The following is a 25,175-nucleotide window of genomic DNA, read 5'->3' on the forward strand; positions in this document are numbered from 1 at the left end:
TAACTTTTTTCATAACCGTTCATATTTCTTTCACACCATTCATCAATAGATTTTTAAAAACTTTATTTTGTTAAAAACTAATTTGATGCATGCTAATCAAAAATGTGTAGGGGTTCAAGATGACTGTAAATAAAACCTCTACTAAATTTTTGCATAGAAAGATAGAGAGAGAGAGAGAGAGTGTAAATATCCCACATACTTTTTTTTTTAATTTTAAAAAAATAATAATTAATAGAGGGGTGATATATTTTAACTGACAGAAACTCTCTATTAAAGAAAAGGTGTTTAATATGGAAATGTGTGTGAATTTAAAAGAAATTCTTTTCTAAAAGAAGACAACTTGATAAGAAAAAAATAAAAAATAAAATAAAGAAAATTATTTTTCATATTAAAAATCTATCTAAAGTGTAAAAGTGTAAAAGTGTGGCATGAAAATATTAAAAAATGTTTGAAATCCTAAAAGGTGCAATGTTTAAGAATAAAAGGTGTCAAGTAATGAATTTTTAAAATAAATTAAGTGTTTTAAAATGGATATAAATATTAGAAAATGAATCCATAGTAAAGATAATTATCGGAAGGTTATTGTTTTTAATATTTATTCATTTCTAACACACAATTCAAATTTGCGCCACCATTTGTTGCAATTTTTGTGAAAGAAGCGCTAAAGCTCTCAGCTTTTAACAGCAATCCTGTCGTCGGTGGTCAGTTCACAGGTGAGATGATGGTCACAGCCCGCCAAAGCAAAAGCCTACTTCTTGAAACAGCCACTTCACCCTCTCTTCCAAATCCTAACCCTAAGCTTCTCATTAGAACCCTTCAAACTCCCTCTAAACTAAATCTTTCATCAAATGAATCACCAAATCCTTCCACAGTTGTACAAGATACATTCTTGGTTGAAAAGTTCTTGTTGAGGCTGAAACAAGGTGAGTCCAGATCTCTTTGTAATTATCTATTTCAGTTAAACCCATCAATCTTTGTTGATGTTCTTTGTCGATGTCGTGAAAATCTGCAACTGGGTCAAAAATTTATCGACTTAATTGCCAGAGATCATCCGAATTTTAAGCATTCGTCGCATTCGCTTAGTGCGGCGATTCATATGCTCGTTAGGAGTCGGAGGCTGTCGGATGCCCAGGCTTTGATTCTTAGGATGGTGAGGAAGAGTGGGGTTTCGCGGGTTGAGATTGTCGATTCTTTGATTTCGACTTATAGGGGTTGTGGATCGAATCCACTTGTTTTTGATTTACTGGTTAGAACCTATGTACAAGCTAGGAAGTTGAGGGAAGCGGCCGAGGCATTTCGGGTACTGAAAACTAGGGGTTTTTGTGTTTCCATAAATGCTTGTAATGGTCTACTTGGAGGACTTGTGAAGGTTGAGTGGGTGGATTTGGCATGGGAAATATATGGGGAAATTGTTAGGAGTCAGATTCAAGTGAATGTTTATACGCTAAACATCATGGTTAATGCGTTGTGTAAAGATCGAAAAATCAACCAAGCAAAATTGTTTTTATCTGAATTGGAATGGAAGGGGATTATTCCGGATGTCGTGACGTATAATACTCTAATTAATGGGTATTGTCGCGGAGGGCTTCTAGAAGAAGCTTTTGAGTTGATGAACTCAATGTCAGGCAAGGGGCTGAAGCCGTGTCGTTTCACATACAATGCAATCATGAATGGATTATGTAAGAATGGGAGATATGTGAGAGCAAAACAAGTATTGAATGAAATGTTGCAGAGTGGGCTGAGCCCTGATGTGACCACTTATAATGCTCTGCTTGTTGAGCGTTGTAGAAAAGATAATATGTCAGATGCTGAAGAAATTTTTGATGAAATGTTGCGTCAAGGTGTTGTTCCTGATTTTGTTAGTTATAGTTCACTTATCGGGTTGTTTTCAAGGAACGGATATCTTGATCGGGCATTAAAGTATTTTGAAGTTATGAAGGGTGTTGGCTTGGTACCAGACACTGTTATTTATACGATTCTTATCGATGGGTTTTGCAGAAATGGCATTATGTCGGATGCTTTAAAGATGAGAGATGAAATGCTGGAGCAGGGTTGCCTTATGGATGTGGTTACTTACAATACTATTTTAAATGGCTTGTGCAAAGGAAAGATGCTCCCTGAAGCAGATGCGATTTTCAACGAGATGATGGAGAGGGGTGTATATCCTGATTTTTACACTTACACTACCCTTATACATGGATATTGTAAGAATGGGAATATGAACAAAGCCCTAACTCTTTTTGGGTCAATGATTCAGGGAAGTCTGAAACCAGACATTGTAACTTATAATACTTTGATTGACGGGTTCTGCAAAGAAGGTGAAATGGAAAAAGCTAATGAGTTATGGGGTGATATGATTTCTAGAAATATATTTCCTAATCACATTACATACAGCATTTTGATAAATGGATTTTGTAGTCAGGGTTGTGTATCTCAGGCATTGAGATTGTGGGATGAAATGGTCGGTAAAGGTATTGAGCCTACTGTTATAACATGTAACACTGTTATAAAAGGCTTTTGCCGGTCTGGGAATGCAACAAAGGCAGACGAGTTCCTGAACATGATGAGTTCCAGAGGAGTTGTTTCGGATAGCATCAGTTATAACACTCTTATACATGGATTTGTGAAAGAAGAGAACATGGACAAAGCATTTGACATAGTTATTAAAATGGAAAATCAAGGGCTATTACCAGATGTCATTACATACAATGTTATTTTGGATGGGTTTTGTAGAAAAGGTAGAATGCAAGAAGGCAATCTAATACATCGGAAGATGGTTGAGAGGGGAGTAAATCCTGACAGATCAACTTATATATCATTGATAAATGGACATGTCACACAGAACAACTTGAAGGAGGCGTTTCGGTTCCACGATGAAATGCTGCAAAGGGGTTTTGTGCCGGATGATAAATTTTGATTGCTTTGCTGTTGTAGCCACTAGGCATTACAAGCCACGACATACCAAGTTGTTACAGCTGATAAATTTTAATTTTTCCATTATTGAGGCCATTATGTTCATGACCTACCTGATCCATCAAGCTGCTTGACACAGACACAGACACTGAATGTGGGACCTGTAATCGTGATGTCCTCTGTTCAAATACCTTGTAGTAAGTAGCTTAGCTTCATATACGGATTTAATTTACACTTTTGTCAATTCTGAGAATATCAGATGCCAAACAAAAGGTTGTTGTTGTTATGTATATGACTTGTTCTTTTTATACATATTATGGTGCAACTTTCATTCTATATTAGCTTTACCTTTTCAGTTTAGACAAGGCTTAGAAATAATGAAGTTTACAGATTTACTTTTGTGCTACAGGGAATTTTGGAGTTGAGTGACATTGGTGAACTTTATATACTACAATTGTGGCAGCCTTGTAGCCATTTTGATCCATGTGCAGTTCAGGATTATATACCAAAAGGCTGCATTTTGTGGTCAACTTGAGGTATTAATTTTTAGTATTATTAACAAATATCTTTGTTACATAATTATGGTACATCTCTTGTTGAATCTTATTTATACTTTTATCTGACAGAACAGTTTTTCCCCCTTCTTTCAGAGATTTTGTTTCGTGTGCACCTGTTTCAGGCTTAAGATAGCGAGGTTGCTGAAGAATGAGTGAGCTTTGAATTTTGAGGATGGAAAGACAGTACATAATGACAAAATCACCTATTAATCAAAAAGGTTTTCTTTTCTTATTTCTTTGTTTAAAAAATTTTCTTATTTTTTAATGTACTATTAGATATCCCATCAAGTCATTTCCTTTATGATGAGATACTGTATCAATACATGTGATGAATATACAATGTTGTTACTTATACAACAAAAAAAAAAAAAAAAATGAATGTACAATGTTGTTACTTATCCAAAAAAAAAAAAGTAATGAATGTACAATGTTTTGTTGTTACACATGTTACAATGTTTTGATAGTAATGGTTCATTTATAGTTGTAAAAAATGGGGCATAACTTATGGACACATGGCGTACACAAAGACTTCATATTAGTTATAAAACACAAAAAAAAAAGATCTATCAAGGGATTCACCCCATTATCAGCCAACTCTGAACTCCAAAACAACTCTTTAAATGATCACTGGCTCTGCTCTTTCCAAAGATGTTAGGTGACACTAAATGGAGCCACATCCTAGGCCTTCTTCCTTTGCAGCTCTGCCTTTGACATAGTGAGGTCCTCTCCAGCTATGAAACAACTTCATGGCGATTGCTGATTTACCCAAGGGACCCCAAACAGAACCAAAACTAAAGACCACAATTTTGCAAGCCCTTCGTAGTGGATAAGGAGGTGGTCAACCAACCTTTTATCTTTCTTACACATGCAGCACCATTTTGGAATAAGATTACACCTAGCAATTAAAATATAAACTGTTGGAAAGGAAAGGAACACCTTACGGGTCTCAGCAAAGTGCCACAATACGACTTCACCTTGGACATGCAAAACTTCAAGGCCTTCCAATGCATCTCATCCTTTCGATCCCCCTCCCTTCGTACTACTGATGCTAGGAAGCTGCACCACCTCGTCCACTACCCAATTATTTTTAGTTTCATAAAAAGCAAACATTTAAATTTCCATACTGCCACTGAACATGATTGGGGTTCAGTGGCAAAGGCAGCTGTATATGGTGGTGTGCGGTAGATAAGGGTTGGGGCATGACCGAAAGGCCAAATGTCCATGAGTTTTTCTTTTTTTTGATAATTAATAATTCATTAAAGGCGCTCAAGAGGGAAGCGCTCCCAAGGGAACAAAGGTCGCCTACAGTGACCCTACATCTTTAAGCTATCCACAAAATCCCAAAGAATGTCCAAAGATATACAACTTTGCCCATTAACCCAAAAGAATAAAGAAAACAGTATATTGTATTTGAGAAGCCAAATAGGAGACTCCTCCCCATCAAAGGATCTTTTATTTCTCTCGCGCAACAAACCCCACCGTAAACAAAGGGGAGTGGCCCTCCAAGCATCTCTAACTCGGCTCTCCACTATGCACCCTTTCCCAGCCTCTAACAAATCAACCGTGGACTCAGGAAACACCTAAGTCAGACCAAAAACAACCAAGAACATAGCCCAAACATCCCTTGCCACTTGGCAGTGAATCAAAAGGTGGTTCACAGACTCCCCCAACTCCTCACACACACAACACCAGTTCACCACGACCTGACGTCTCCTTCTGAGGTTGTCGAGAGTTAGGATACTTCCAAGGCAGCAAACCAAGCAAAGAAAGCCAGCTTCAAAGGGACTTTCGTCTTCCAAACAACTCTCTAGGGGAAAGAGGATTGAGGGATCTCCATAAGAATTTTGTAAAATGATCTAACCTCGAACACCCCTCTCAAGGAACCCTCCCACACCATCTCATCCATACCCGCACCCTCCACCACCTGGTTGTAAATCAAAGCAAGGAAATCTGTAACTTCCATAAGCTCCCAATCATGGAACTCTCTACGAAACTGCACATCCCAAGTCACCCTTCGATTATCAAGCTGATAACAGTCAGTAAACTATAGCACGTTTGTTCACAGAAATCATGAAAAGGCTAGGAAATCTACGAGCCAAAATAAGGTCCCCACACCATCGGTCCTCCCAAAATCTGACGTGCCTTCCGCTCCGAACTCTGAACCGGATGCGTTTGGAGAACTCATCCCACCCTTTCCGAATGAGTTTCCAAGAAACTATACTCTCTGGAGCTCTCCTATCCCTAGAAAGCACCCCTCTATCTCCCTCCCCAAAGGAGATGACTCGCATCCATAACTTTGTCCTCTCGCCGCCAAATCTCCAAAGCCTTGTTAAACAAATCCAGCCTTCGGATTCCCAAACATCCCTTTTTGATTTTGAGTTGATTGATGTTTTGTGGAGTTCTGGCCTATATGGTTTGGTTTGTGACAATTCAAACAATGTTAGGCTAGAATGCATGAAGTTGTTTGTTAGATAAAAGGATTATGTTATCATGAGTAGAGGTTAGTTGGCATGATTTGACGTTGACTTGAAAGTATTAGAGTCGATATATTTCGTCAAAGGCAGTTTCATTCGCATTGACCATCGTTTGATGAACTTATGAAATGATGCGTTTGTGGTTGTTTATGGGTAGTGCATGGGTGTGTTTGAATTTGAAGTGTGAATTTTGAAAGTGAATTATTATATATTGTCTTAAATTCTTGTCTAATTAGGTTTTGATTATAGAGTTGTATTTTATTAGGTAATTTCTTGTTAGACAAGTTTTGGGCTTCAAGGAATCGTAATCCTTACCCAACAAGGAATTGGGTTTGGGACTTTATAAATAGTTATCTAGGTTGGTTGAGGCTTATGAGAATGAAAGACATGTAGCCTTAATTCAATAGTGGAAGGTGGTAGCCCTAATTCTATAGGGGAGGGTGGTAGCCTTGTGAGGGAGTTGATGGGTAGATGTAGTTTATGGGTTGGCGTAGTGGATTTAACACTGGCGGCGAGAGGGAGTCTCGTGGAGTATACAGAGAACCCTGAGGTAAGAGTTTATGTACATGGTCTAGTGTTGGGAATTCTCTATTGTTGTAATACCTTTACATAAATATAGTGGAATTTCTTCTCATTCGTGGATGTAGGCCGGGTGTGGCTGAGCCATGCAAATCTTATACATGATTAATTTATTCATATTCGTTGGATCTCCATGTTTCTAGTGCTACCGTTACCCCAACAAGTGGTATCAAAGCCAAAGGTTCGTGTTGGGAAGTTTGGTTGTTATTTGAAGGAGATCTGAAAAACACAAGGACTCTCAATATGTGTTGCAATGGGTTTCAATTGCAGGTGGAGTCAATCAATCAACTTGTTTGGTCACAATGGTTAAAAAATATGAAGGATTACATGACATGGAGCTGGAGTAGTCAAGGTGGTGCATTGGAGGTTTGACTGATCGAGCAACATACAATAGGCACAATCAGAGTTGTGTAAGATTGAAGCCGCGTGCATTGTCCGATTGAATTGCTATAAGAAGCGATGATTGGCTTAATGGAATTTGAGCCGAGGTAAACATTGTTATGTATTATGTCTCAAATTTTAGTTTAATTAGGTTTCTATTTTAAAGTTGTATTTTATTAGGTAATTTCTTGTTGGACAAGTCTTGGGCTCCAAGGAATTGGGTGTGGGACTCTATGAATTGTTATCTAGGTTGTTGCCTATCATGAGAGACAGAGAGAAGGAGAGAGAGAACTTGTACTATCTCTCACTCATACACACTTATGAACCTAATAAGCCTATATAGGCTTATATAAGGGATACAAGTCACCTTAATAACATAAGGGTCCTACTAACATAATGTAATTACATAATGGCCCAACATATATATATATATATATAACATTCTAACACTCCCCCTCAAGCTGGAGAATATATATCAAATAATCCCAGCTTGGAACAGATAGTTCTTAACCGGTTATAACCCAATGCTTTGGTAAACATATCAGCTAATTAATTTTCAGACTTCACGAATGGAGTAGAGATGCTCCCACGCAATATCTTTTCTCGAATGAAGTGACAATCAACTTCAATGTGTTTGGTCCTCTCATGAAACACAGGATTTGAGGCAATGTGAACTGCTGCTTGATTATCACAGAACAATGGAGTAGGAGCTTCAACTGTCAACCCAAGTTCTTTTAGAAAATGTTGTATCCAGGTCAACTCACTAGTAGTACTATACTCAGCTTCAGCACTAGATCGAGCTACCACCGTTTGTTTTTTACTTCGCCATGTAACAATATTTCCTCCTACAAATGTGCAATAGCCTGTAGTAGATCTCCTATCCGAAGGAGAACCAGCCCAGTCGGCATCTGTAAAACCTTCCACCCTGAGATGACCATGTGATTTATATAGTAACCCAACACCTGGAGCTTGCTTGAGATATCGGATAATCCGAAGAACAATAATCCAATGTGGCATTCCAGGAGCTCCCATGAACTGACTTACAACACTAACTGCATATGAAATATCAGGTCGAGTGATAGTGAGATAAATTAATTTCCCAACAAGACGACGAAATCTGCCCGGATCATTAAATAGATCACCCTCATTAGATACAAGTTTTGTATTCGAATCCATAAGAGCATCAACCGGGCGACCACCCAACATACCTATTTCTTCTAATAAATCCAACACATATTTTCGTTGGGATAAACTTATACCCTTCTTGGATCTAGCAACTTCAATACCCAAGAAATACCTAAGTTTACCAAGTCTTTAGTGTGGAATCAATATTGCAGAAACAACTTTAACTTAGCAATGCCTTTAGAATCATCACCTGTGATCACAATATCATCTACATATACCATAAGAAAGATGAAGCCAGCTTTAGTGCGCTGGTGAAATACAGAATGGTCGGTCTGACATCTGTTAAGACCAAATTTTAATGCCGCCTCAGAGAATTTTCCAAACCAAGCCCGTGGAGATTGTTTCAATCCATATAGGGCCTTTTTAAGGCGACAAACAGTGTGAAGATACTCCCCCTGAGCAACAAACCCAGGTGGTTGCTCCATATAAACCTCTTCTACTAAGTCACCATGCAAAAAAGCATTTTTAACGTCTAACTGAAATAGAGGCCAATGTCTATTAGCAGCAAGAGAAATCAAAACACGAATAGAAGAAATCTTAGCAATAGGGGCAAACGTCTCATCATAGTCAATACCATGAGTCTGGGTGTAACCTTTGGCAATAAGACGAGCTTTTAAACGCTCAACGGACCCATCTGGAAGATACTTCACGGTGTATACCCAGTGACAACCAACCGGTTTGATACTTGGAGGTAATGGAACAAGATTCCACGTGCCATTCTGATGCAGAACATCCATTTCATCTTGCATTGCTTTCTTTTAGCCCGAATTAGACAAAGCATCCTGCACAGTCTTAGGAACAAATGTAGTCGACAATTGAGAGGAAAAACATGAGAAGGATGGCGATAAGGAATTATAAGAGACATAATGAGCAATGGGATGATTCGTGACACACGAGCAAGTACCTTTACGAAGTGCAATAGGCAATGAATCAGACACAGTGGACTGTGTTGGATCCAAAGACTGAAGACGATGGATGAGGCACGATAGCAAATGGCTTTGGTCTTCGAGTGTACACCTGTAACGGGGCAGGCAAAGGAGATCTAGGTTGAAGAGAAAGTGAGGGAAGTGGAACTGCAGGAAGAGGCGACTCAGGAGTAATATCAAGAATTGAATAACTCTTTGAAAAATATGGGACGGACTCACAAAAGGTCACATCTGCGCTAATAAAGTACCGTTGAGAAATAGGACTATAGCAGCGATAACCTTTATGAGAACGAGAGTATCCAAGAAATACACACTTTGTGGCACGTGGATCAAGTTTATCAAAACCAGGACCAAGATTGTGGACATAGCATACACATCCAAAAACTCTAGGAGTAAGAGAAAACAAAGGAGAATCAGGAAATAAAATAAAATGTGGAGATTTGCCATCTAATACAGATGACGACATACGGTTAATTAGATGACAGGCAGTAAGAATAGCATCACCCCAAAACCGTTTAGGCATGCGCATATGAAACAAAAGAGCACGGGTTACTTCTAAGAGGTGTCGATTCTTACGTTCTGCAACTCCATTTTGTTAAGGAGTATAAACACATGAATTTTGATGAATGATTCCTTTATCACTAAGATATGTATCAAAGGGGGTTGAAGAATATTCCTTAGCATTATCATAACGTAAAATACGAATTGGACAGCCAAACTGAGTTTTGATTTCTTTTCGAAATTTTAAAAAAATTAAAAATAACTCAGAACGATCTTTCATCAGAAACAACCAAGTCAGGCGAGAATAATCATCCACAAATGTTACAAAATAATGAAATTTATTGATTGAAGAATGCTTGATTGGACCCATACATCTGAATGAACCAGATGAAAAGGACTAGAGACACGATTATTAACCCTAGACTTGAAAGACACACGATGGTACTTACTAAGTTGACAAACTTCACATGACAAGAATTTCAAATTACTAAGACTAGGAACTTGACGCTGTAAAACTTGAAGTGACGGGTGACCAAGACGACAGTGCCACTAGAATGGAGACAGAGAAGACTGAAGAGCCACAGGATAAGGTGACACATCAAAGTATTATAAGCCACCAGATTCATACCCCGTACCAATCGTCTTCTTCGTCTTGAGATCCTGAAACACACAAAAAGTAGGATAAAATGTAACAGAGCACTGAAGAGATTTAGTAAGCTTACTAACAGACATTAAATTAAAGGGAAACTGAGGAACATATAAAACAGACGAGAGAGACAAGGAATCACTAAGTTGAGTTGTCCCCAAACCTGAAACCTTAGTGGAGGAACCGTTAGCAAGGGTAACTCTTTGAGAAGGAGGTACAGAATTAAAATCAGATAGAAGAGAAGAACATCCAGTCATATGATCGGATGCTCTAGTGTCTATGATCCAAGGACTGCGAGTGGAAGACAATAGACATGTGTGTGCAGGACCTGACTGGGCAAAGGTAGCTGTGGAAGATGAATTAGATGCTTGCTTATAAGACAAAAAATGAGTACTCGTCACGTGGGACAGGGACCGTATCTGATTCAGCTACATTATGAGATCCAGAAGCAACATCATTCGGAGAGGAGGAAACTTGATTTGCATAACTAGATGGTTTGCCATGAAGGTCCCAACAAAAATTCACAGTATGATTAGAAAGGCCACAATGAGTACATTTTCGTGATTCCCTGCCACGGCCACGTCCTCGTGAATCACGATCGCCACGTGTGGAGCGTCCCCCACGACCTCCACGGAAAGCAGTATTTTCACCCTTTGAAACGATTAATGCTGAACGCTCACCACTCTGCCCAGTATTCAAAGTTGAGGTATCACTGACAAGTGTAGCGCGCTGAAGTCTAGAAAATACATCAGCAAGAGATGGAACTGTGGGACTGCCCATAATCTGTGAACAAAAAGACTCATAAGCTGATGACAAACCAGTAAGAAAACAGACAACATTAAAGTCCTCACGTTGTTGTTGCATACTTCGAACATCAGCAGTAATGGGCTGATACATATTCAGCTCCTCACAAACTCCCATAACTTTGGAATAATACTCTTCTATACTGTGATTACCTTGTTCAAGATTGAAATACTGCTTACAAAGCTCATAAACACGAGTGATATTACCTGTCCCAGAATACAGTTGCAGCAATCTGTCCCATATCTCCTTGGCAGTATCCAAATAAAGTAAAGTTGTACTGATTTGGGGGGTCAATACTATTTATCATCACAGAGATGATCTGAGCATCTTCCTTTTCCCATACATCAAAAGAAACATCATTTTCCTTGAGTTTCTCTTTAGTCAGATGAGTACCAAGGCCTCTACCTTTGAGAAAAATTTTAACAGATTTAGCCCACAGTATGTAATTCTTCCCATTGTGTTTAACAGAAGTCATGGGAGAATGAAGACCAGATATGGGAGAAAACAAATCTGAACTGGATGCCATGTTGTACCTAGCAAAACAGAGAAGAAAAAGAAGCAGAATTGGTATTCTGGTCGAACCTGGCAAACGGGCCGGATCTGGGCAAACGGGCTTGATCGGGCTGGATCTGGTCAAATGGGCCGGATTTGGTCAAACTGTCTTGATCTGGGCTATTGGGCCGGATCTGGGCTATCCAGGGAATAGCTATTCCAGGTTTAGTAAACCAGGATTGGAATAGCATAACCGTGTAGCCAAACAAGGGTCTTCTTCTTCACACCTTCACAAGCGCTGATGAACAAAGCAGCGGAGACAATGGCGACCCAGTCATAAGCAACGGCCGAATCAAGAGACAGCTACCTCTGCAAAAAAAACAATTCGACGAACCTCTCCTTTGTAAATCAAGACGGCAGATCTGATGACGAGCTCGCTGACAACCAAAAAAGAAGCTGCCGGCAACGACGATGACGAACGATGCAGATCTGACGACGACGAATGACGATGCAGATCTGATGATAGTGAACGAGGAGCTGTCGGCGACGAACGAAACACCAACACCACAATCGTGATTCCGATCTTAAACCACACAATTACAGACCCTCACACCCATGAATTCGTAGAGCTCTGATACCATGTTGCCTATCATGAGAGACAGGGAGAAGGAGAGAGAGAACTTGTACTATATTTCACTCGTACACACTTACGAACCTAATAAGCCTATATAGGCTTATATAAGGGATACAAGTCACCTTAATAACACAAGGGCCCTATTAACATAATGCGATTACATAATGGCTCAACATATATATATATATATATATATATATATATATATAACATTCTAACATAGGTTATGGGTTGAGACTTTGAAGAAAGAGAGACATGTAGTAGTGGAGGTTGACAGCCCTAATTTAATTGGATAGGGGAAGGTGGTAGCCTCATGAGGGTGTTGATGGGTAGAGGTAGTTTACAGGTTCATAGAGTAGAGTTTACACCGGGGAGAGGGAGTCTCGTGGGGTACACAAAGAAGAACTTTGGGGTAAAAGTTTGTGTACACGGTCTCGTTTTGGGAATTTTCTACTATTGTAATCTCTACATAATCTGAATGTAATCTCTTGTCATCTGTGGATGTAACCTGGGTTTGGCCGAACCAATTAAATCTTATGTTTTGTGTGTAATTACTTTATTTGTCTTCTGTTGGATCTCCATGTTCCTGTGCTTTCGCTTCCCGAACATGAACGGTTATGCTTTTACCAACATGAAGGGTTATGTTTGCTGGTAAATTTGGGTTTGGAACTTGAATTGCACAACAATGTTATTTATATGTAACCTAAGCATGCTATAACTTGACAATTTACAAACCTTCTTAAATAGTTTGAAACGAAATGAGATGGGGCGCCATGATTAGACAAGCTTTAGCAACAAAGTCTTGGGATTTTGGGCATGTTGTCACGCCCTGCCTATGGAGGTTACGTCACGCATGCGACACGCATGCGCTGAGTAGGACGCTGCATGGCGAGAGGAGTTTCTAGAATCTTCTGGAATTGTTCGGAGATGTGTGGAAGATTCTAGATATGTGTAGAAATGTGTAGAATATTATAGAAGTGTTTGGAAGGTTCTAGAGTTCTCCAGAGTTGTGTGGAATAGCATGGAGAGTTCTAGAATGTTGTAGATACTTGTAGATATATAAGGAAGTGTGAAGAAGGTGGGAGAAGATTCTGGAGAATCGATCTCCACTGTCGGTTAGAATGCATCTTAGCCGTCCATTAGGGATGGGGATGCCTATAAATAGGAGTAGGATTTCATTTTGTAACCATCAAGTTCTAGAGTGAGTCTTGAGAGCCTTGTAGAGAGTTTGTAACTAGCCTTCTACAAAGCATTCTTTGAAGTAATAGAAGTGTTCTTTCTTTGCCAACTTAAGTGCTTTAGTGTGTGTGAGTATGCAAGCCAAGAGAGGAGAGGGGGAGGGCCACTACAACACTAGTAAGCGCACGGGGGGAGTGCGTTGGCTAAGGTGGGCACGGGAGTTAGGTTGACTAAGTACTTGCGCGAGTAGAAACAACGTCTTGGTGCTGTACAGGACTAGCTAGAGTGGTGCTAAAACTCTAAGCCCGTGACAGTGTGGTGGCTACAATGCATTAATTGGGACATGAATCCTAGGCAAGTGACCTTTAGAATTATTGGTGGTTTTCTAAAATCGCCGGTATTGCTTACCAAAACTGGCAATTTTTATTTTTATTAATTATTATTTTAAAAGTGCCCGAAATAACTAGCCGCACTCACCAAAATAATTTTTATAATTTGTCCGGCAGTTTGCAACGCCGGAAATGTCTAATTTTTTAGCACACTTTTTCTCTTTTCGTGGTATTTTAGTGCCTATAAAAAGTTAAACAAGAGGTATACATGTTGGAGAATTACGTGATTTATGTAATTGTTAGATATATTTGGAAAGTATTAATTGTTTGATTTTGTACTAATTATAGGCTAATATAGCTGGTGTATTAAAGTTTAGGTTGACTTATTTTATTTTCTGATCTTAGGGATTTGGTTGTATATTCCTTAATTTACTGGATTCTGATCTGATTGTAATCAGCCTATAAAGGTCGGGCTGCTTTTTATTAGAAAGTCATGAAATATACTTCAGTTTTTCCCAATTTCTGTGTTATGGTATTAGAGCCCTAGGTGTTCTTTCTGGGATATAATATTTCATCATTTACAGATTTCATAGCAGCTTGGAGTTCAGTTTTTTACAGAAGAAAAAAACGAGATGTCAGAGGTTACACAGACCAGCTCTCAATCGGAGGAGCCTACAATCCAACAACAGGTTCCTGGAGATCTACAGAACATTCAAGCTGCGTATAGGCTGAATGGAACAAACTATTTAAAGTGGTCTCAACTTGTTCAAACCTTTCTGAAAGGGAAGGGCAAGCTCAACCATCTTCTTGGAAAAGGGCCTAAGAATGAAGATCCAAAGTTTGCTGCTTGGGACGAAGAAGACTCAATGGTCATGTCATGGCTATGGAATGCTATGGTACCCGAGATAAGTGATACTGTAATGTTTTTGACAACTGCTCAAGAGATATGAGAGGCGATCAGACAAACTTATTCGAAGAAAAATGATGCAGCCCAGGTGTACGAGATCAAGGTGAAGCTAGCTGCTACAAAACAAGGGAACAAGACTGTAACAGAGTATGCCAACACTTTCAAAAATTTGTGGTACGAGTTGGACTATTACCAGGTTCTCGAGATGAAGAACAGCGAGGATGCTGCGTTGTTGAAGGCTTTCATAGAAAAAGACCGAATCTATGATTTCTTAGCAGGCCTTAATCCGGAATTCGATATTGTAAGAGTTCAGACTTTGGGGAAAGGATTATCCTCCCTAAATGAAGCAATTGCAACTATTCGTGCTAAAGAGAGCAGTAGAGGAGTTATGTTGGATTCGCAGCCATTGGAAGGATCGGCACTCCTTACAACCATTACTAGTGAGCAAACTTTGGAGAAGAAATCTTCAGCTAATACTGATTATAAGAAATCTGACCCGAAGAGGACATTCAAAGAGAATCTGGTATGTAACTATTGCAAGAAAACTGGTCATACGAAGGACACCTGCTATAAGCTACATGGAAGGCCACAAAACATGAATCAGTCAAATCGGAATTCCGGGGGAAGAAGCTGGCAGCAAAAAGGAAAAGCCCACGTTGCACAAAATAGCACTAATAATACCAGTGATCAACCGAATTCCAGCAGCAGAGAATTTTGTAAGGAAGACATTGATCGCTTCCGATCCCTTCTTGATTCACTCGAAGAACCTACAGGTGCCTGTTCATTAGCACTTTCTGGTATGTATTCTGGTTTTCATGCTCTTAGTGTCTCAGATAATGTTTTAATCCACCCACACTCTTGGATTGTCGACTCAGGGGCAACCGACCATATGACCAACTCATCCCAATCTTTTTCTTCTTATAAACCATGCCCTAGTAATAAAAAGATCACCATAGCTGATGGGAATTTAGTCACTGTTGCAGGACATGGGGACATATCCTTCGGACCTTCCTTGTGTCTTAAAAATGTTTTACATGTGCCCAAATTGACAACCAATCTTTTATCTGTCAAACAAATCACCAAGGATATGAACCGAGCTTCGGGGAAGACGATTGGGCATGCTAAAGAAAAGGATGGTCTCTACTGTCTTGAGCCCATGAGTGGAAAAGTGAGTACTGGAATTGGTTGTTCATCTGTGCTTCTATCTGATTCCTCCACAAATAAAGACAAAATTCTCCTTCATCATTTTCAGCTTGGTCATCCTTCCTTTAGAACTCTCAGTCTTATGTTTCCTTCTTTGTTTAAAAATGTTGATTAGAAACAACTTCATTGTGATATTTGTGAAATTGCCAAACACAAACGTGTTTTCTTTCCTTAGAGCAATAATAAATCATCAGTTCCTTTTTATTTGATGCACAGTGATGTTTGGGGTCCTTCACGGGTTGCTACTTATTCTGGGGCACGTTGGTTTGTCATTTTTATAAATGATTGTACGCGGGTAACTTGGACTTTTCTCATGAAGCAAAAATCTGATGTAGCCAATATCTTTCCAATATTTCATAACATGATAAAAACACAGTTTGGGGTGAAAATAAAAGGGTGTGGACAGACAACGGGAGAGAATATTTTAACCAAATTCTTTCACCATATTTGTATCAGGAGGGAATAGTTCATGAGTCCTCATGCATTGACACACCCTAACAAAATGGGGTGGCCGAAAGAAAGAATGGACATCTTCTTGAAACTACCTATGCTCTTCTTTTTCAAAGACAAGTTCCAAAATATTTTTGGGGGGAAGCCGTTCTCGCAGCCACTCATCTCATCAACCAATTACCTACCAAAGTCTTAGATTTTAGAAGTCCTTGGGAAACACTTTCACATCATTTTCCAAACTTCCTTACTCCAAACAGGTTGTCTCCTCGGGTATTTGGGTGTGTTGTCTTTACTCATGTTCATGCTCACAATCGAAGCAAACTTGATCCCCGAGCACTTAAATGTATTTTTATAGGTTACTCTTCAACTCAAAAAGGTTACAAATGTTACCATCCGCCTACTCGGAAAACCTACATTTCAATTGATGTCACATTTGTTGAACATGAGAGTTTCTTTCATCATCCTTCTCCTCAGGGGGAGGTAACAAGTGATGAAAAGGATGATGATGTAGATGTTCTCGATTTCGATCTTATGCGCAAATTGTCACCACCATCTTTGAGTCCAAGTTCTGTAACTGCTCCTGCCTCGGTTTCCTTTGGTTCCCCTCTTACCGCGGCTTCTCCAAGTCCATATCACATTCATTCCCAAGTTTCACTACCTACTTCCGATCCCAGTTCTGATATTCCTCCGCTTCAAAATCCAAGTGTGACATCTCTTGAATCTCAACCACAATCTCCTCCTAAAAATCCAACTCCATCAATCAATCCAGGAGTTACTAAACCACTTCAAGTTTTTTCGAGAAGGAAGGGAGGCAAGACTAATCCGAAGCAAGCCCAAAAGTCAGAACCTATGCTTGGGAAAGAAACCACTCAGGAGAAAAACACTACTCAAGTAAACAATTCCACTCTTGTGTTTGATGAGACTGATTTAGAACTACCCATTGCAGTTCGAAAAGGTACCCGAAGGTGTACACAACATCCACTCTCTCATTTTGTTTCCTTTGAAAAATTATCTCCCTCACATAGAGCCTTCTTTACTCATCTAAACTCAATAGTCGTTCCTAAAACATTGTCTGAGGCATTAAACAGCAGGGTATGGAAGCAGGCCATGAAAGTTGAGATGGACGCACTGGAAAAGAACAAGACTTGGGAGATGGTCGAATTACCAAAGGGAAAAAAAACTGTGGGATGCAAATGGGTGTTTTCAGTAAAATTCAATGCAGATGGATCTCTTGAGAGGTACAAGGCGAGGCTAGTAGCAAAAGGATATACCCAGACCTTTGGTGTTGATTATCAAGAAACTTTTGCCCCAGTGGCAAAAATGAACACAGTAAGAATTTTATTGTCTCTGGCTGCTAACTTTGATTGGACTTTGCAGTAGTTTGATGTAAAAAATGCATTTCTGCATGGAGATCTTGAAGAAGAAATATATATGGAAGCTCCTCCAGGATTCAGTTTTCCGGAGAAGAATAGGGTATGCAGACTAAGGAAGGCACTGTACGGACTGAAGCAATCCCCCAGGGCTTGGTTTGGCAGGTTTGCAAGAGCAATGTCAGCAATGGGTTACAAACAAAGTCAAGGTGATCATACTCTGTTCATAAAACACTCTTCTTCAGGGGCAGTTACAGTCCTCATTGTATACGTAGATGATATTATTGTCACTGGCAATGATCAAGCTGAAAGGGAAACTCTTAAAGCTAAGCTGGCCACGAAATTTGAAATAAAAGACCTAGGCAAGCTGAAATACTTCCTGGGAATTGAAGTTGCTCGCTCCAAAGAAGGAATTTTCGTCTCACAACAAAAGTATGTGATTGATTTACTGAAAGAAACAGGAAAGGTAGGCTGTAAGCCCGTGAAGACTCCCATTGAACCGAATCATAAGCTTGGAGAAGCTGTTGATGATGAGCCAGTTGACAAAGGAATGTATCAAAGACTTGTTGGAAGATTAATCTACTTGTCTCACACCAGGCTTGACATCGCCTATGCAGTTAGTGTAGTGAGCCAATTTATGCACAACCTAAAGGAAGTACATCTCCAAGCAGTATACAGAATCCTGCAATATCTAAAATCTAGTCCAGGTCGAGGCTTATTGTTCAAGAGAGGATTGTGCTTGAACTTAGAAGTTTACACAGACTCGGACTATGCAAGTTCAGTGTCAGATAGAAGATCAACTTCGGGTTATTGTGCCTTCCTAGGTGGGAATCTTGTTACATGGAGGAGCAAAAAGCAGCCAGTAGTTGCAAGGTCAAGTGCAGAAGCTGAATTTCGTGCCATGGCTTTAGGAATATGTGAATTATTATGGTTGAAAATAGTCCTAAAGGATCTTGGTGTTTCAGTTGAGAGGTCGATGAAGTTATATTGTGATAACAAGTTAGCCATCAATATTGCACATAATCCAGTGCAACATGACCGCACCAAGCATGTGGAAGTTGATCGCCACTTCATAAAGGAAAAGCTCGATAATGGACTAATTTGCACTCCGTATGTCTCAACAAGAGGACAACTAGCTGATGTACTAACCAAAGGGTTAGCCAGTCCTGCGTTTCAAAGAATTGTCTGCAAGCTGGGGATGGAAGATATTTATTCCCCCAGCTTGAGGGGGAGTGTTGGAGAATTATGTAATTTATGTAATTGTTAGATAAATTTGGAAAGTATTAATTGTCTGATTTTGTATTAATTATAGGCTAATATAGCTGGTGTATTAAAGTTTAGGTGGACTTATTTTATTTCCTGATCTTAGGGATTTGGTTGTATATTCCTTAATTTTCTGGATTCTGATCTGATTGTATTCAGCCTATAAAGGTCGGGCTGCTTTGTATTAGAAAGTCATGAAATATATTCCAGTTTTTCCCAATTTCTGTGTTAATACAGAATCCACACCCTCTCTCTTCGATCAACTACATCTTTCTATTCGATCAATTACCAGAGGTATACATCTCTCTCGCTCTAGTTCGCAACGGAGATCTCTAGCTCATTGTCACTTCAATCAACCACAACTTATTCATTCTTGGTTCAATTAGGTATTTTGGAATAATTTTAGTTGTAGCTTCAACAAATTCGTCTTCAATTGCATGCATTTCCTTGGATTATGTTTCTCCTCCCTCTCTCTTAATATTTATATACACATACATATATTACCTATGGAAATCTTTGAAATCATTTAGAGAAGAAATACAAGATAGAAGAAATACAAGATAGAAGAAAGAGAAGAGATATGTGTAAAAAGTTTGAATGAGATAAATCAATTACTCACAACTCTAGTATTTATAGATAAAAAAGAGCACATTTCTAGTATTTATAGATAAAAAAGAGCACATACTCATATCACAAGAAAAGAAATTAAATTAAATCACAACATATTCTATGGCTAGACATATGTGTAAATAAAGTCAAACGCCATAATTCGTGGCTGTCAAATTTTTGCTAATATGGCAAGTCATTCCATAATTTGTGGCTATTATATCTCTGCTAACACTCGGATGTGGTGTGATGGCCCAGTGGTAGGGCATGTGTTACTTGTGGCCAAAGCCCAGGTTCGAATCCCCACTCCATCAATATGTATTAGTAAAATAACTATTTTAAATAAAATTGTTTATTTTATCCCCACTCCATCAGTCAGTATTAGTAAATAACTATTTAATTAAATTATTTTACTTATAAAAAAAAAAAAAATCTCTGTTAACACTCCCCCTCAAGTTAGTGCGTGGAAATTTGAGACGCCCAACTTGGACAATGCATCCTCAAACACAATTTAAGTGTCGATCAACTAATCAAAGTGTCTCCTTAGACCATAAACAACCAACCATGTCTCCTCAGACCATAAAAAAACAAGAATATCTTCTCAGACCATTTTCTTTTGTACACATATATAAAATATGTAGATGGAAGAATCAACAATGTGGCGACCTTGTGGGCGGGTGTGTGTGAGCGTGTGCAGGTGGCACCAGTAAGCTGCCACACTGGGCTAGTTACAGGTGCACAATCCCACATCGCCTGGGTGTGGAATGGGCAAGTGCTATATGTAGATTCAATACTCTTCTATAACACAACGCATTTTAAAGCCGTGATGGCCGTGAACCCACTAAAATTCCAGAATTAAGTGTGCTTAACCTAGAGTAGTATCAGGATGGGTGACCCCCTGGGAAATCTTTGGTTTAGGGGAGCCAAAAGCGGATAATATTTTGTCTGGTTAGGGTAAGGGTTGTTGCAAACGGTATCAGAGCTTGACCTAGCCGGAAATGTAGCCAATGAGGACGTTGGGCTCCAAAAAGGGAAGGGGGGGAGATTGTGGCGACCTTGTGGGCAGGTGTGTGTGAGCATGTGCAGGTGGCACTAGTAGGCTACCACATTGGGCGAGCTACAGGTGACAATCCTACATCGCCTGGATATGGAAGGGGTAAGTGCTATATGTAGATTTAACACCCTTCTATGACACAATGCATTTTTAAAGCCGTGATGGCCGTGAACTCACTAGAACGCCAGTGTTAAACGTGCTTTACCTGGAGTACTACCAGGATGGGTGACTCCCTGGTAAGTCTCTGGTTCGGGGGAGGCAAAAACGGACAATATTGTGTCTGGCTAGGGTGAGGGTTGTTACAAATAATGTCTCTTCAGACCATTCTCCTTCTTACACATGTTTAAAATATTTAGATGGAAGAATCACCAATGTCTCCTCAGACCACAAATGATCAACAATGTCTCCTTAGACTATTTCCGAATGAGTGGTGTTGAATTCGCAATGCTTTCATTGCAATCGGACCAAGAAGAAATACAAGATGGAAGAAATACAATATAGAAGAAAGAGATGACAAATGTGTAAAAGCTTGAATGAGATAAATCACTCATTCATAGCTCTAGTACTTATAGATAAAAAAGAGCTCATGCTTATATCACAAGAAAGGAAATTAAATCAAATTACAATATATTCTATCGCTAGACATATGTGTAAATAATAAAGTCAAACTTCATGATTCGTGGCTATCAAATCTCTCCTAATATGGCAAGTCATTCCATAATTTGTGGCTGTCATATCTCTGCTAATATTTAGAAATCTGTGAAATCTTCTAGAAATCATGACGTCTTTGGACTGATTTTAGTTTTACCATTGACGAGAAATTCTCATCAATCACGTGCATTTCCTCTGTTCGAATCATTAGGACTCTCTCTCTCTCTATTATAGTATATTTCAATAGATTTAGGACTATTCTTCGTTTATTTGTATAGATTAGGTTTAAATTGTGTTTGCTTTTTCTCTGAACAGGGAGTGAACTTGTTTTTTAATTGATTATTTTTTTGTATTAATTTCTTTTTTTGTGCTTTAATGTATACTTCATGTTTGCCTAAGATATACTATTAACTTGTTCCTTGACAATTTTAATTGATTAATTTTATTATCAACATTTTTTATGCTTTTTTGCTGATTTTGCCTTTCATATTGAACTGAGGAGCAACTGATTTTCATTTTCCCACAACAAACCAAACCAGACACTGTTTCACACGCTACATTGAGTTTCACAGGTTCCATTTCTCAGCCATCCCTCTCTTTTACTGATATCTTGAAGCTTCTGCCTTTAAATCAATTTTCCTATATGCATGCATAGGGAGAATATGACTGCCAATGTTGTAAGATGTATGGTGTAGATTTGCACAAACTGCGTCTCTTAAACTATGTGGTTGAAATTTGAAATTTGAAATTAAAGGAGAAGATTAGCAAATATTTATCATATCTTTGAAGCGACTAAGATGGCAATTGCTAATTGGTTATTTATTATATATATATATATTTTGTGGCAATATTATTTCTATGATATATAAAGACATATTTCCACCTATGAATCTATGATGCTACAAAAAAAATATGCTCAAGAACATAACATTTTAAGGTACTTTGAAGTTGCTTGGAGTTCACCATCTAGTCTGATTACATTGAAACTTTTCAGCTCCTAACTTATCATAACTTGGTCTTTCGGTGGTAATTATTGCTTTATTTGATCTTCATTTATGGATTTCAACTTGTAATCAGATTGTGTTGGTTGGAACAATAAAAAAATCTCTATTATCAAATGTTTCCAATCTGTGCTTAAATTCTGCTGAAGAGTGATCATGCTCTTATTTATTTATTTATTTGCTTTCTATTTTTGTTTCCATAATGCTGATTCTGGATCTCAATTGAGTTACATTGGCTTAATTGATGTTAGATGAATTCTGGCCATTCGATCTCTTTCGATATATATACACACATACGAATTAGGTGTTAACAGGGAATGAAAAGAACAAATTGGTATGATAGGTGAAGGCAAATCAGGTAGTGTGGAGTAGTTTCAGTGGGCCAAACCATTGAATCTGTGATAATGTGGGACAGTAACAAAAACTGGAAGTATTGTTGTGGAAGCTCCTGGGTTATTCTGGATAATTATAAAGTCATCTTTTCTTAATTTTAACACGATATAAAAGTTTTCCTTTTCTGTCGGCAGTAAAGACTTATATAATGTGCATATTTTAAAATTCTATGCAATTCATGCATTTAATTTTTACAATTTTACTATGGTGCATTGGACTGATTGAGATTTAGGTCTTAATGTACCGGAATTAATGATGATTTGGCCATATCATATTTAGTAAGAATTATTGATTGGTTCTTCCATCATGTGTGAATACTGCTATCATACAAATCCATCCAAGAATAAAGCTTGTGTGGATTCATAAAATATAGCCACAAATCATGCCTACTTCAATTGTAACCTTACCACAAATCATGCCTACTTCTATTGTAACTTTACTGAAAAAATCACATGAACAATTTTTTGTGACAGTAACAATTTTGGCCTGCATTAAGTGTAAACTGACAATCCTAGCCCTGTTTTGAATTTCATTTATTTTATAGACTCCTGATGGGTGTATTTTTCAATAATTAGGTATAGAATGGTGAGATTGATCATGTTATGGTAGAGGGCTTGAGCATTTGTGACATCTTTGCGGAGGTGGTTTACTGATTTAAATTTGCAAGGGTTATCTTTGAAGGTAGTTAGCCTATGATACAATATCCTGCAATTTTGGGAATCTAATTTTTTGCAATTGAAGCTTCAGCTGTTATCACATTTGATCAGTTTATTACTAATATTTAGGTTCATTAAGATTTTGGGTGGACATATTTTATGCATTTTGATCTTTATACGACACTAATGTCAATTTGTACTCTTTTTTTCATTACAGGTTGCTGATTCTTCTAGTGTTCCCAACAACTCTTGGCAAACTTGTTCTACTCAAGGCAATTCATCAACCCTAAGAATCATCAGAATGGCTATGCATGTTAAGTTTCATGCCTGATGGGGATGACCAACTTTAAGAATAGAACTTCTGAGAAGCTTTTGCCAATCTACTAGTAAAGAAAGTTAAACTGTTTGATAAGGAACCTTTCCTTTCTCAAAGTTGGTTGTTCTACTTTGTGCTCAGACTTTTACTGATGATTCTTGCTGCTATCTCCTTTTCCTAAGTATTCAACATGGTGCCATAAATGTGGCCAGTTCAATAGCTTATAAACAAACTGAAGCGTTCCGAGATTTCGCAAGATTTTAGATTTTTTCTTCTTCTTCTTCTTCTTCTTCTTCTTCTTCTTTGTTGAATGGTTAAAATTCAATTCCCTGTACTAATATTGTTTATAACTAAAAGATTCTCTTGTACTATTATTATGACAGCCCCAGCTATGTTGAAGTTTATGCTTTATTTGGTTCACTGAGTGGATACAATTACTAGCTGACTTTAAGAATACTATGGCTTGTAATTAAAATGCTTTATATTATTAAGAGATTCTTCCCCTCGGAGTTTGGAAATGATGTGGACCATGTAGATGCGGTTGAGCCAGAATAAAGAGCAATCGGAATAAAGTCTCAAATCTGCAGAGCTGTTAAGGCTGATGGAATTCCATATGCATAACTTTTCCAGCTTCTTTGCTGGCTATTTTTTTCCAACCTTGTCTCAGCCAGAGATTTTTGGTTTATCAACCAACTGTATGAAAAGGCTTACACAATGGCAAGAGGTTTCCATGGTTGGTTAGCAACGGTTGACTAGAGAGAGAACGAGAAAAGAAAATGCTTACATACACGAGGCTTACAAGATTATGGCGGGAAGGCTTATTCATGACATCTTACCTCAACTGAAATGCATCGTTTTTGTTTTGTTTCCTTTGCTAGTGACCTAGTAGTTAGTCTAGGTATTCACTGTAGGACCAGTTCTTCAATTTGAATTAAGGAAAAATGTGTCATGAGTAGATAAGTATTCAATGGTTTTGGATACGCAGATTCAATGTGCATTTGCATGGTTTGACATTGAATTTTATTGCTATAGGTGTGCTCAATATACATGGTATTAGCTTGAAGAATTGTTGGGTGTTTGAGAAATTTGATGGGTTTTTTCCAAATACTGTACGTTTTTGGCTGGATTAAATTAGTTAATTTTGATTCATCTTAAAAAGGCAAGTATAATAAGGGAATGAAAAGAAAATGAGGAAGGTATTCACGGGAGAAAAAAAAAAACGGAGCAAGTAAAATTACACGCGCTAATAGAAACTGCTGGTTTTTCTCAGGGCCGGTAAAGGGTAAAAATAAAGTACAGATGATTATAAAGTGTCCAATTATTTTGGGACGGAGGGAGTATTTTGGGACTAAAGCTATGGTTGCAATTTATCACAGTGCGTTGTCCAGACGTGGTTTACACTTCACTACGGTTAAAAACAACACTTACATGTTGTATCAGTAATGGCCGGGGTCTCTAGCTCCGGACACTTGTAACTTTGTATTTCTGGGTTAGAACATGATGTTCTTCGCTCTGATTTAGACCACTTCACATGATGTTCTTCACTATGGTTAAAACACTTGAACATGATGTTCTTCACTCTGATCTATACCACTTCATATAATGATGTTCTTTACTCTGGTTAGAACACTTCAGGTTGTACATTGTATCGGATTAGACCATTTCACATGATGTTCTTCACTCTGGTTGGAACACTTGTACACTT

General features: G+C 38.4%; 1 protein-coding gene across 8 annotated transcripts; it reads left to right on the forward strand.

Moving 5' to 3' along the window:
• The first annotated feature begins 605 nt into the window (after positions 1-605).
• On the forward strand, positions 606-23,890 carry LOC132268221 (pentatricopeptide repeat-containing protein At5g01110). Of its 8 annotated transcripts, none has more exons than XM_059769028.1 (6): positions 606-3,110; positions 3,323-3,449; positions 3,564-3,688; positions 14,185-15,304; positions 23,074-23,179; positions 23,372-23,890. In XM_059769028.1, exon 1 carries the CDS (start codon positions 719-721, stop codon positions 2,915-2,917), a length of 2,199 nt encoding a protein of 732 aa, XP_059625011.1. In that variant the 5' UTR covers positions 606-718; the 3' UTR covers positions 2,918-3,110; positions 3,323-3,449; positions 3,564-3,688; positions 14,185-15,304; positions 23,074-23,179; positions 23,372-23,890. The 8 variants fall into 8 exon arrangements, with proteins under 8 accessions (XP_059625011.1, XP_059625008.1, XP_059625010.1 ...); XM_059769025.1 differs by lacking the exon at positions 14,185-15,304 and adding an exon at positions 21,607-21,676; XM_059769027.1 differs by lacking the exon at positions 14,185-15,304 and adding an exon at positions 21,644-21,676.
• Positions 23,891-25,175: the final 1,285 nt, after the last annotated feature.

The sequence above is a fragment of the Cornus florida genome, unplaced genomic scaffold (genome assembly GCF_030987335.1).
Source record: "Cornus florida cultivar Cherokee Brave unplaced genomic scaffold, ASM3098733v1 CherokeeBrave_3.0.0_Hap2_Chr08, whole genome shotgun sequence".
NCBI lineage: Eukaryota > Viridiplantae > Streptophyta > Magnoliopsida > Cornales > Cornaceae > Cornus > Cornus florida.